We start from the raw sequence: 14,069 nt of genomic DNA on the forward strand, positions 1-14,069 counted from the left end.
CTACAAATACGGCGAATACAATTTGTAGGTGTTTTTCAAAGAACATAGTATGAATCAAATAAATGATTCACATTCAGACTTTATAAAGAACTAAAGCCTATATACTGTTATGAGTGATTTTTCTAATTTGCCAGCCCTCACTTCTCCTCCTTCAAAAGATTCTAAATCTTTACCTTTCTCATCATTCATTCTTTTCTTCCTGCCTCAGGGGATACATGTCCTCCTCAAAGACCAACTATTACAGTTGCACCTGTATTCCCATCTCCTCTGCCTCAAACAGGGCCTTCCCTTCCAGGTATCCCCTCTCGAGGCAATATCTTCACTGTAATAAGGTGTCCTATTTAACAGCGTGGGTGCTGGAACCAGACAGTCTGAGTTCAAGTCCTGACTCAGCTATCACTGTTACTACTAGCTATGTGACCTTGTATAAATTAAGATTTCATTGCTTTAGTTTTCTCATCTTCAAAATGGGCATAATAATAGTAGCTAATCTAATAGGATTGCTGTGAGAATTAAATAACTATATATATTTAAAGAACTTAGGATATTATCATGACACCAAATAAGTGCTCAACATATGCTACTATCAATTTTCTTAACTGAGCTAGTCAGCCAGAGAAGAACAGAAGATGGATAAGAGACATTGAGAGAATGATAAAAATGTGAAGTATTCTTTAAAGGACAGGGGAAAAGAAACAAACCAGGCAAAAATTAAGAGCAGATGACAGTAATGTGAATCTAGTTAATATTATTGACTGTCAATCCAGCTGTTTCACTGCTAGGTATATACCCCAAGAGAAAAGAAAGCATACGTCCACACAAAACCTTGTATACGAATGTTCATAGCATCATTTCCCATAATAGACAACAAGTGGAAATGACACAAATATCCAACAATTGATGGAGTATAAATAAAATGTACTATACCTATGCAATGGAAATTTGGTAATTAAAAGAAATGAAGTGCTGATACATGCTACCGCACAGATGAACCTTAAAAACATTATGCTAAGTGAAAGAAGCTAGTCACAAAGGACCCCATATACTATGATTCCATCTATATGAAATGTCCAGAACAGGCAAATCTATAGAGACGGAAAGCAATTAGTGATTGCCTAGGGCCGGGGGAGGGAGGATTGGGGATAAGGGTGGGAAGCTAAAACAGTACAGGATTTCTTCTTGGGATGATGAAAATATTCTAAAATCAATTGTGGTGATGGTTGCATAATTCTGTAGAAATTATAAAAATCATTGAATTGTATCCTTTAAATGGATTAGTTGAATGGCATATGAATTATATCTCAATAGAGTTGTTGCAAATAAAATATGAAGTGGAGATAAAAGCAGAAGACAATGGTCTCAAGATTCACTGCACTGTCAACATAGTAGATTTTGTAGCGTATCACTTCAGTCCTTTCTCTTTCTAATGCAGAACTGCTTTCTTAAAACTTTCAGTCACATTTTCCTATAGAACTGCAAACTTCAATATTGGGATTGCTGTCTTATTTTATCATTTCCCCACTATGGACATCTGACAGTTGGTCTGTTTAAGAAGATACTTGTTTGGGTTACCTAATACTCTGAATTTCAAGGATGTCTCTAAGTCTAAGAATCTTGTGGTATCTATTATGCCTTTAAGACCAAATAAAAGAGCAGAGTGTTAATTAGGTAGATATTAATTTCAGAAGCACTTTACTTTTAAAACATGTTTTAAAAATACTTAGTGCTAAAGCCTTTGCAAAGCATATCTACTCCAAAGTTGGGAGTAGGACCTGCCTTTTGTAGGAAAAAAAAAAAAAAGAAAAAAACACAGGCTCACTGTGCTCTCACAGTTAGCAAGGCTATTTGCTTTTTGGAGAAGCTATCACTTTTAGCAAATCATATCCTGTTCTCTGATCCTTTGATTAGTCATGTGTACATACAAAACTGATTTCAGTGCTTCTTGACGAGTCTTGCACAACATCATCAAAGGTTTATTATCTCTAGGAACTGAGCACACTTACAATGGGCAGGAAGAGATTTCTGTGATCTACTTTAAAACAAAATACAGGGCATTAATGATTAACCCATAATCTTCATCAATTTTAATACATTTTTATATATTCTATTCTCATTCTTCTCTCTCTCCCTCTCTCTTACACACACACACACACACACACACACACACACACACACACAAAATTCATTCCAAGGAAGTTTGGACAAAAAAAAAAATACAATCGGTCTCCTTGGATATATATGGAAAACATCATTGAGGTACTAGCATTTGGCCTTTTTTTTATCACTTAACACAAGAGATCTGAATAGATTCATGTTCTACATTCATTGAAAGAATTAAATTGTTCACTTTTTGGAAAAGTGTGTGCGTTTGTGTGTAATCAATTTCAATGTACTTCTTCTTAATCAATGATTTGCCAAGAAATTTTCAAGCTGCTGTAATTAAGGGAGTAGCCATAATTGAATGACCTGGTACACGGAACAGAAACTTACCACTAAACATTATACCAGACATTTAAAGCATACGTCTAAGGAAATGTAGAAAAAAAGTGAGCAATAGGATAATCAGGAAGAGCTTGTCTCATTTTGTGATTTAAAGAGAGTACCTCTGTTTTCATGTTAAGAATTGATGCTCTAAAAATTAAACAGCTCTTCAAAAATCTCATTTTAGTTTTTCTAATATTTACAGAATTAAGAGAGCCAAGACTATTTTCCTCTGAAAAAAAAGTTATTTGTAAATTCCCCTTGCACCTATTTTTGAGGAATTCAGTTATGAAACTGGGGAATATCTTCTCAGGAAATACTCATCATGGAAAAATTTGGTACTTCTATTCCATCCAAATGTGTGGGTTTTTTGAATTACCTAATTTTCTAATAAAAATCAAAAACCAAAAAATAATACACCAGAATTTGCCTTTAGACACATTACTTCTCAAAAGATATCACAGGGTTTCTGTTTAAAAAATAGTGATATTTGGCTTCACAGAGTAAACAAGAGAGAATTTTCTTCCTTTATCGTGTGATGTAAATTCATTAAATAAAATAAATTCTAAAAGGCAAATTCTGGTTTTATATAATTCCCAGTTTAGCATGTCAGTCTTTTCCAAAAATAAACACTATTTGGTTTAAAAATTATTTTCCTCCTTCTCCATTACTGATATCGCCTACACTGTTACTCAGTAGTAAGTGCCGAATATATGTTGAGTTGAAAGGAGATGTCTTATAAATTGACTCTCCTTCAGAGGTGTCGGCAATTAGACTTGCTACCTGATTTTTCGCAATTGAACAATGAATGATTTTAGACCCTAAGGATATATGCTAGTGCTATTCTCAGGCCTGCCAAACGAATAGTCAGAAATATTTTAAGTCTTTTAAAAATACTGCACACTACAGTTATCAAAATATTCTCACAGGCTGGATGCAGTGGCACATGCCTGTGATCCCAGTACTATGGGAGGCTGAGGGGGGCGGATTGCTTGAGCCCAGGAGTTCGAGACCTGCCTGGGCAACATGGCGAAACCTCGTTTCTCAAAAACCACAAAATTTAGCCCAGGGTGGTGGCACCTGCCTATAATCTTACCTACTTGGGAGTCTGAGGTAGGGGAATCACCTGAGCTCAGGAGGTCAAGGCTGCAGTGAGCAGTGATCATGCCGCCGAACTCTAGCCTGGGTGACAGAGCAAGACCGTATCTCAAAAAAAAAAAAAAAAAAAAAAAAAAAAATCCTGACATGTTTTACACACACCAGCCGTAGTTATTGGAAGTTTCCATGCAGTTAACGATTCTGTGATGCCAAGCTACGACTATTCTTACTTTCTAGTAAATGAACATTTCCTTAATAGATGTAGTCAACTGCAGCAATGTCAGTGGCTGACAATTTTCTGCAAGATCAGGTAGCCAGATTCAGGGAGGTGAGATTTCTCCAAGCATCTCTAAGTCCAGTTAATCTAAATAGTTCTGTCAAGACTTTGGGCTTTACATTGAAATCATTAGCAGAATTTTCAGGAGGAGAGAGGAAAGGAGTGTATTATCAACATATGATGGAGAGAGAATCCCTCAAGTCTTGTAACTAAAATGGATCAAAGCAAGACGTAAAAGATAAAATTAAGATAATAATAACAATAATTCAAAACAAGATGATTTTTTTTTAAATCCTAAGAAGTAGCAAGTGAATACAACTTCCTCCAGTAGTGGTAAGGAAACCAGGAAAAGGAGAAAGAGACTCAGGTTCTAGGCAGTGAGTAGATTGTGCTTTAGTTGTTCTTGTGTAGTAAGTTAAATGCTTAGGGAGGCACATTCCCTCTTTCAGGTCAGCAGGGTACCATTTAGTACATTACTGCTGAGGTACCCTGATGACCTGAATGAATTAATGCAGCTTCCAAAGGTGCTTAACTTGCAAGCACTGAGAGCTCAGGCACTAGAAGTGATAAATATTCTATTAGTCCTTTCTATTTAATATACCAAATACCCAAACATGCCAGTAAAAGGAAGACTTTAAAAGTGAAAAATCTCTATCATCGCAGGACACACAGCAGCTAATAATTTTAACAACAGTTTCCCCTTCCTGTTTATCGGTGACCCAGTGGGTTTAAGTTCATCATCTCAGTAGACAGCATTCACGTGCATAAACCTACCAGCCCGCTCTTATTGCATCGGCAATGCCTTTAAGAAAATCTGCTAGCTTGAAGAAGTGAAAGTGGGCTACTTTCCCACAACCTGTTCTTCCTATCCTCAAATATAGAAGTTTTCTTAATTAAAAAACCTTTTTAATCTGGGCTAGGGGCATGAGCTGAAAAGAGGCCAAGGTTAGAATTCCAGCTCAGCCTCTTACTATCTATAAGGACTCAAGCAAGGTGCTTTTCTCTGAATCTGTTTCCTCATATGTCAGAATATAATAATAGCATATAGCTGTTATGAAAAGTATGTGAAATAATGTACATAAAGAATTTAACTTACATGATTATTGTCACTGTATCTTCTCTCCAAAAAGATAATGCCATTGTAAAAGGGAAAAAATAGGTAAGTCAATTATCAATATGGTTTCACTGTTGACAGATTATCTGGCATCAAGAGGGATTTTTTTGGAAAATTCCTCTGAATAGCCCATAAATTATATATAGACAGTAAATTGCCAACTGTATCGATAAATGAGGCTCTTCTTGCAACAGGACATGTAATCATAGATTACAAATCATTATTTTAAAGCTTTAAAAGCTTTCCTCCCAAACTGGAGTCAACTGTTACAGTTGGATTTATCAATAGATCATTTCTTCCCACACTCAGCCCTGTATTCCAATAATTTTATTAGCAGATATAGAGGAACAAATAGTTCTTCAATCATAACCTTTCTCTGCACTACTCCTTAAAAACTGCTTGATGGACAGAGTCCTAACACTAACTCTTTAAGCAACAGGAGAGAGAAATGTATATTTTATGCTAGTACTTCCAGTGAAATAAAGTCTGTAGGAAATTCTAAGTCAAAAGAATATGGTCTCCATACACTTTTATATTTACATATGCATATTTAATATATGTAAGTCCAAGATTACAAAATTTCCTTAAAGATAAGGAAAATAAAATGTTAATAAAATGATGTAAAACAAAGTGAAATAAAATGCGGTCATAACAACAACCGTTATCTGTGATAGTAACACTGTAACTGGTCATTACAATAATGTATCTTTAAGCAGCACTCTCATTGACCTTATTGTAGGTTGAATTTACAGAGGTTTCCCAAGAGTTATACTACATTTTTATCCTGGTTATTTAAAGGGGTGGATGGTAGTTGTAATTAGACACATTTTGCATTCTTTTTTTTTTTTTTTTTTTTTTTTGTGATGAAGTCTTGTTCTGTTACTGAGGCTGGAGTGCAGTGGTGCGGTCTCGGCTCACTGAAACCTCTGCCTCCCAGGTTCAAGCAATTCTCCTGCCTCAGGCTCCCGAGTAGCTGGGACTAAAAGCGTGCACCACCATGCCTGGTTAAGTTTTGTATTTTTAGTAGAGTCAGGGTTTCATCATGCTGGACAAGCTGGTCTCAAACTCCTGACCTCATGATCCAACTGTCTCAGCCTCTCAAAGTGCTGGGATTACAGTCGTGAGCCACCGCGCCTGGCCTGCATTCTTTATTATGTAGTTTTCTTCTTCATATTCTAGGAGATGCACTAGTAGCATCATCCTCATGTTTGAAAACTACATACATGTCCCAACTAGTAGAAAAGCTCTATCCTGCCCTCAAGTTCCCACTATAATCCTTGTCTAAAACTGATCAATGAAGTCTTGCTATGCAATAGGGCAATAAAAATAAGCCAAGATACAGAAGTGACATTATACTACATCTACTGGTGACTCAAAAGACCACTCACAGGCAGCCCTTTGACTAAACATTGCTGAAAAAAAATGCATGGAAAATTTTGATAACTAGGTCCATAGATTTAACTCTGAACAACTTTAATGTCCCCGACATCTAATTACCAAATCTAACCCATTATATTGGTGAGCAGAATGAGTTAGGAAGTATCACCTTAGAAAACTCTTTGTCTCTGAGCAGCACTTAGAAAGGTGGCTTATATTCCATCACGTCAACGGGACACAGACACCATACCAGACACTTCAAAACCTTTCACATAGCAAGTGTTCAATAAGTGCTTCTATATTTACCAGAAGTAAAAATTGAGATATTGTTTTTGTATTCTACAAACAGAATGGTGGCCTTTGTGCCTGTTATATTAATTGCCATCCTCTTAGGTTATAGAATCTGTGAAGGTGTTTCCTCATGGTTATTGGTGGCTGTGCCTTCATGCCTGTCCTTCACTTTTCGAACAAATCAAATCCTCCTATACACTCTGCCGGAATAGGCTGATAATTTGGGGGGCAAGAAGAAAGCACCTTTTAAGGCTTGAATTATCTGAATAATGAACAAATCTTCACATCTAATTGAACTCAACCTGAGCAGAGATTCAGACTCAAGGCAAACTTCGTAAAAACATTTCCAGCAAAGCTCAGGAAGGCCAGATGTTCTGGAAGCAGAACCACGGTCATTATACACACGCCAGCTCCTCCTCACTCCACCCAGGGCCAAGACCCTTTCAGCAGTGTGAGGCCTGCTTAACACATGACTTTGACTGCATTATGGCATGGCATCCCAGCACCCACTTGAACATTTCAGCAATTTTAAACAAGCTCCAATGATGGGGACTATTACATTTAAGCCACAGAAACACACAGGGAGAGCACATTAATTATGAGAGAACACCTTTGTCTGCATTACCTAAAAGACCTCAGGGTGGGTGACAAATGAGCAACTTAGCACTTTTGATTAAATCATACCTGCACTTCACATAAAATAGAATGAACACAAGTTACACAAAAAATGCAATGTGAATCATAAAGTATGAGTTGACATGAATGGGGGTGCCAAATTGTTGACTCTGTTTCTGAGGTGTGGTGCGTTGGTGGTGGTGGTGGTGGTGTGTGTGTGTGTTCAGCAGTAAATGAAGAAAGCTCTTAAGGAGGGCCACTGCCCTCCCTAATCCCAGTCCCTGACATAATCACTCCATTCCACACAAACATTAGAAATTCCTCCAGTTCAGGCAGTTCCTTTTTAAAAAATGCATGCTGAAAAAGACTTCTAAGTCAATTGCACCTTTGGATGCACGACTCTGCTTTTATAAAAAGGCTTCATTCCCCTTAATTAAAGGAATGCTAGTTTTCTGTGGGGAATTAGGTAATCTTGCAACATGGAATATTTCCATGAAGAGAAGACCTAGGTGGGGTAAAGTAGTAAGGACTTCAGGAAAACAGAAAAGAGCATAACAGTATATTCCTGATGTGTAGGCAGACGGTGGCATTGGTTAAGAAAAGACACACAGAAAATAGAGTAGGAGGGTTCTAATGACACACTTCGCTTTCTTTAAATTTTGTCTGGGCTTGATAACAATCTCACACAATAAAAGTCATTTTATCTATCTTGACATGGATGTAGTAAGTTGCTAATGCCTGGTCTAAGTCAATCTTCCTAGGGATTGATATCTATCTATCTATCTATCTATCTATCTATCTATCTATCTATCTATCTTTCTATCTATCTCTCTGTCCTTCGATTGACAGATTTTTGGTCATTTTTCTTTTCTGGTACGGTACAAAGAAGGTTCTCAGCTCACAATGTAATATATTACCAGACATGTGAATGCAGTGAGAAAGTCCATATTTGTGCTGAAGTAGCCATGTTATAACACATAGCTGTGCTTCAGCAAAGGTCAAGCTTAAAAACAGAAGTAGATGTAGTTGATACGGCTGGCCAATTGCATTTGTTCTGAAAACACCAGTGATTTATTAGTTGCTATTAGCAAACCAACTCCTCTTTATTTAATACATGTATTTAATAGTTATAAGCATTATGCAAGTATGTCCTATTCTACTACAGAAACTGTTTTTTTCAATCTCTGCCCTGTCTATTTATATGAGAATACAATAGAATAATTTGAATTGTGATTAGTTTTTTTCAAAACAAATCCTGCAACTGGAATTAAATTTCACACTGCATTTCAACCTTGAAATGAACATAAATCTGAAACTCATACAAAAGTGCAAAAATTTCCATATTCAGGTTAATGTTTAGTAACAGAAAAGAATAACTTTTTGTTTATCTCTGAAAACAGCTTTCTTCATCTAAACAAATGACTAGAATAAGATTAAGAAAAACTTGTTTTGGTTTCTTAGATACACACACATATTCCAATTTCTTTTCACACAATGACTTTTATGTAAATGTGTTCCACACAATCTCCTGACCTCCTTTACCATCACACCGGGACAATGACAGTTCAATAATTGAAATGGTACATATCTGGTATATTTGATTTTAAATTGCAAAGTTGGACTCAGGCCTATTGAAATGAAAATACCTGTGGCTCTTCGTTAATTCCAAACTGATCGGGCTATTATTTCCTACTAAGAAAAAAAAAAAAAAAAGGCACAGAAAGGTAGGTGAACCTAATTATTCCATTTTTTAAATTTTCTTTACACATTCTGTTCCCAATATGCCTCCTTGCATTCTCCTCTGTGGACCTCCCCAACACCTTGATTTTAGTTTTTAACCAGGATTCCTTAATCCATAACATGGATAATGAGAAAAACCCAAAAAATGCTCCATGGGGGAATGTTACACTAAAAGTTACCTAGGACTAAATCCCAAGTGTGTTCCTTTGCTCACCATGGAGACCGGCAATTTGTTCACTGCTTTCAGTCAATTTGAAATCCAAATATGAAAAAGGCATTATGGAATTCAGACAGACTACTCTGCTTCACTAATAGCAGATGCAGGAAGGAAAAAAAAGGTAGTATAATTAAGGCTTTGACTTTGAACAAGCAAAGCTGTGAACACCTCACTTATAAATACATATAATATTAAAAGAGCAGCCGAAGTACAGATGCAAGAGTATTTCTGTGTCCTGTACCAAATGGTGGTTAGACCAATCAGCTGGCCAGAAAAGTCTTGGCCATACTGAGCCAAGAACAAACTAAACTGTAAATCCGAAATATTGCCAGTTTCATTTGTTCCTCCTCAATTTGAACATGTAGTGCTCTGTGGTTTTCATTATATCTTTTTACTAGACTCTTTAGAAAAAGTTGGAAATAATTTAAGGGGTAGACAAAATTACATTGCATTTTTAAAAAATAAAGTCTGGAAGTAAAGGAGTTTCTTTAATTTGTTCCTTAGTTTATTTGTTAATCTATCACTCATTCTACAAATATTTATTGAGAACCAATTATTTTATCAGTTGACTAAAATTTGTAAAGAATAGAAACATATGAAATTACAAGAATATAATTAAATCAAATAAATGGGTTAGCTGAAAAACCACTATTTTATACACACACACATACACTCACCTTGCAAGATTGATTGTAGCTAGCTACATATTTTGTATTTATTAATCTCACTTTGAATACATATTTGAACATTAAAAGTAAAGATTATGAGCAATCTTCAGTTTCATTTTATTGTTTTATTTTCCTAGAGCAATTTTGTTTCATCAATCAAATTTCTGGAGGAAAAGTCCAAATTTAATAGTGCTTAACACTTCAGAGAATCTCACTTGAAGACATGAGTAAGATTTTCTTAACAGTAACAAAATTGCTTTTAAAAAATTTCTAAGGAAAATAATGCTGCCAAAAATGAATATAGCTTTGTTTGTTTTTGCAGTCATCATTAGCAATAGGCATAAAGGTATTCTTTTTTTGAGTCCGTATGGAAAGATCATCAACACATTCTGCCTCTGGGTTCTTTGCCAAAATACCATAACCCACAAGCCTTCTACCTTAAACATAAAAGGAAAGGTGTTGTTCTGGTCAAATAAAGATATAATTTTTACTAGCATACATCTAATGTTAAAGCTGCCTAAATCCTGCCAAATACATTAAAACGACATCTGTAAAACAGATTTTCATTAAATTCATCAGTTTCAAGTCAAGCAGCTAGGCAGATGATGCTTTTAAGTTAACCTTAACCTTTAACTTTTAACCTCCTTAACCTAGATGAAGGACACACTTTTAGGTAATGCTGCTTCAGTTCGACAATGCAAGAGGTAAAGTGGCCTATTCAAATTGAAATGACACATCACCACATTTAGTGTTATGAATCAATATGTTGTCAATAACAAGACAAGCTGTTTTCTTGCAGCTCTGTATTTGTCTTATAACTGCTACTTGTCACTTCCCCTTAATGTTTAAATAATTCATGATGCAAAATGATGTAAATTAAACTCCTAATGAAAATGAATTTTCTAGAGGAGATTACTGTCTAGTCATTAACTCTGAAACTATTTTAAGTCTAATTTTAATATTTTAGCCATCATTTCTTTTTCCAGGCTCAGGCCAATTTGTTAGTTTCTCATTTAAAACCAATTAATGTTACTTATGAACCACTTTTATTTTGCCAACACAAGTCAACCAAGCTTGCTAATATCCTCATTACTGCACTTGAAAATCCTCTATGATTCACACAGTTTCTGAAATCGCTTTAGAAGTGGAATCCTCAACACAATGCTACTTGGGGTATTTTTCCAGTTACTAATAGAAATAATGAATGCTTCTTGAAAGAAAATGCAAAAGAATTGTCTAATTGTCTAATTGTTCAATTGTCTAATACCAAGTCTCAATAGCTCAAAGATTTATCTCTTCAATCCTCCATAAATTCAAGATAAGTTTGTTCAAAGTTTGTTTGCTGACCATATTTAAACATTACACTGAACAAGAATACTTAGGTATTTAAGAGATAAGCAACTAAAGAAGAGTAAATTTTTATATGATTTATAAGATTTTTAAGGAAAGAGTACACCTTTTGGTTGTGAGATCTGAAGCTCTCTCTGCTTTAAGACCCTCTTTATACTCATGCTTTTATCTTAATTGGTTGCTACAAATTCAAAGACAACACCCAACTCTCCATGAAAAGGAACTTCAAGAATAACTGCAGCACCAAGCAAATTGCCCTGAAGAGAATGAGGTGGTCAATCCCCGCTTATAGAATGAATGGATAAACTTCACACACACACACACACACTCACACACATGCACACATACATTTAAATAATCATCAAGCAGTTAGATTAAATGTTTTCTGAAAAAGTAAACAATAACACCCTACCTTCCTTTAGGTCCCCACAAAAGATTAAAAAATAGAAAATTTGTACATCCATATCTTGTATTCACAACATGTTAATTTAAAGTGTTAGAGGAGCTGCATGAATATAAACACAGTTCATGAATATTCTATATAGCTCCCAGGGTCTAAATCTATTATTTATACAAACTTAACGTTTGTTTTTCTCTCCTAGGTATTCTAAAAGTTTTAATAGGTCAGGTATCAACAGAAAAAAAGTAGACAATTGAACAGTTGTCAACTGTTGCTGCAAAACCTATGAATTATAATACAATTAATTCTTTATATTATGTTTTCAATACTGTCAACTTAGAAGCTTTCCATCTCACATTAGGGCCTGCACTCCCTTCAAACTCTGGAACGTAACCCAAATCTAATGCTTTCATTATTGATCCACAGAGTGCCAATATCACAGGAACAGTGTTACAAATTCTCACACTGAGTCATTAGGGTTTTATGCACAGTACATTTATCTAGAATTTGAACTCCAAGAAACAACCCAAACACATAGTACTAGACCAATCCAAATAAATAATTCCTTCACCTAATCGAAATAGCCACAATCTGCTCTTTTCCTGTGTGGTTATAATTTTAAATAGTGTTAGAACAGTCATAGGTTTGATAATCACTGGTTGACTCCTGATAGTATAGTTATCACTGATTTCTAGTATAAATCAATAGATAACACTTGCAAAATGGATTTTGTAATCATATTTAGAGCTTGTTACAATGACTAATGGTTTGCAGTATTTTCTGAATTTTAATATCCTCTAGACAAAAATAAGTTTTTAATAAGTTACCAAGTTATTCATCATAGTAATGAATGTGTTATATTTGTACATGAACCAAGACAATCAAGACAATCCAGTGAACAAACTGCAGAAAATAAATTAATCAGTAATTAGGGTTTAGAGAAAGTCAAGACAAGTTCTGTGATAAATGGTGTTCATCACTTGCACGTATTCATTACATCTGCATAGTTTTCCAAGTAAAGATAAAAGTATATTTGCCATTATATAAAGCATTGTATAAATAAGCATATTTATCTATACCACACTCATTTAGGGGGAAAATATTGATAGTTAGGAAGGCAGTCATGCAAAATAACAACAGAGTTTACTTTTAGAGACTTTCAAGGATGCTAAGGGACAGTGTGTTTACTCAGTACTACTGAGCACACACAGGAAAATAAACAAACATCATGTTTGGAGCGTCCTTGTTTGTCACCAAACAAAAGATTATGCATTCACAAGGTTGGGCACTGATTTTGTTTTCTGCTCCCTGTAACCATTTACATTTAGCCAAGAGTGGTGCTAGGTTAAAAAACAAAACAAAACAAAACAAAACAAAACAAAACAAAAAAACCAATAGGTTTAAAAAGTATTATTTTATATATGATACTACCCCCAACATTCTTTTATATTGGGGAAGCCAGTGAAGAAATCAAAGCAACTGAGACAGGTGTAAATGAGACATAGGGTAAAAGTTTATAAATAAAGCCTCCAATTCCATATATTTCAATATGCTTTTAGTAATGTTAATCAGAAACTGTGCACTTTGCCCTTTGATGTTTTTTCTCTTTTTTTTTCTTAATTTGGAGACTTGTGCTCCAAGCTCTGAAAGAGTTAATTTCCTTTTTCTACTCTGTGCCAATGGAAATGGATGTCACTGCTTACCTTGTAGAGCTTCAGGGCCGCCTCGTGCCTGTGATTGGTGGTATGCAAGCGTAATTTATCCACACTGTTGGTGTAATAGTCACAGGCGTTACATTTTAGGTGAACAGGGTTGCCAATGGCAATACACTTCAACCTCCACTCATTGCTTTTGCCCCCTTCTTTAATGTGAGCCACCAGTTGATATTTCTGCATATGTTTATCAGTCTTGCAGTGTAGCTGGAAGTTGGCTTTGAGCTGAGTGTTGTAGTTGCAGAGCTTGCACTGGTAGATATCTCCAATTACTGCCCTCCATTCCTCTTCAGGGAGAGAGCGCTCACTGCTCACATGCACACTTAGAGCCTCCAGGCTGTCAGAGGTGAATTTGTTGCAAACAGCACACTGGAATAGCTTCAGCGCTGGGTCACTGATATAAGGTGACAGCTCTCCTGCAGTAAGGAGGGACAGGTCATCACCCATTAGCTGACCACTGGCAAGCCGGATTTCAGGCGGCAGCTCATTATTTACTACAGGAAAAAAAAATTAAAAGGAAAAATAGAGACTAGAAAACACAGCACACACAAAGGAATCTGTAAAATAAAGTCTTGACAAGGAATGTGCTTTCTCTAGAGCTTAAACTATAAAAAGCTGTAATAGGATTGAATCAGGATCAATTACAATCATCCCTTTCAACTTCTAAATTCCCTCATCAGATAGCTTTAATTACTCCTACTGGGCATGATGTCATTCTGAAATTTGTAT

General features: G+C 35.6%; 1 protein-coding gene across 2 annotated transcripts in view; it reads right to left on the bottom strand.

Moving 5' to 3' along the window:
- The window catches only part of LOC105483561 (zinc finger homeobox 4), a 188,528-nt gene that overhangs the window by 148,443 nt on the left and 26,016 nt on the right, over positions 1-14,069 (bottom strand). Inside the window, exon 3 of one of the 2 annotated variants that reach the window (XM_011744445.2) lies at positions 13,332-13,756. In XM_011744445.2, coding sequence (XP_011742747.1) covers positions 13,332-13,756 — 425 coding nt within the window. Of the gene's footprint in view, positions 1-13,331; positions 13,835-14,069 lie in introns of both variants that reach the window. The other variant, XM_011744442.2, reaches the window with a different exon arrangement.

Source organism: Macaca nemestrina, chromosome 8, assembly GCF_043159975.1.
Source record: "Macaca nemestrina isolate mMacNem1 chromosome 8, mMacNem.hap1, whole genome shotgun sequence".
Lineage (NCBI taxonomy): Eukaryota > Metazoa > Chordata > Mammalia > Primates > Cercopithecidae > Macaca > Macaca nemestrina.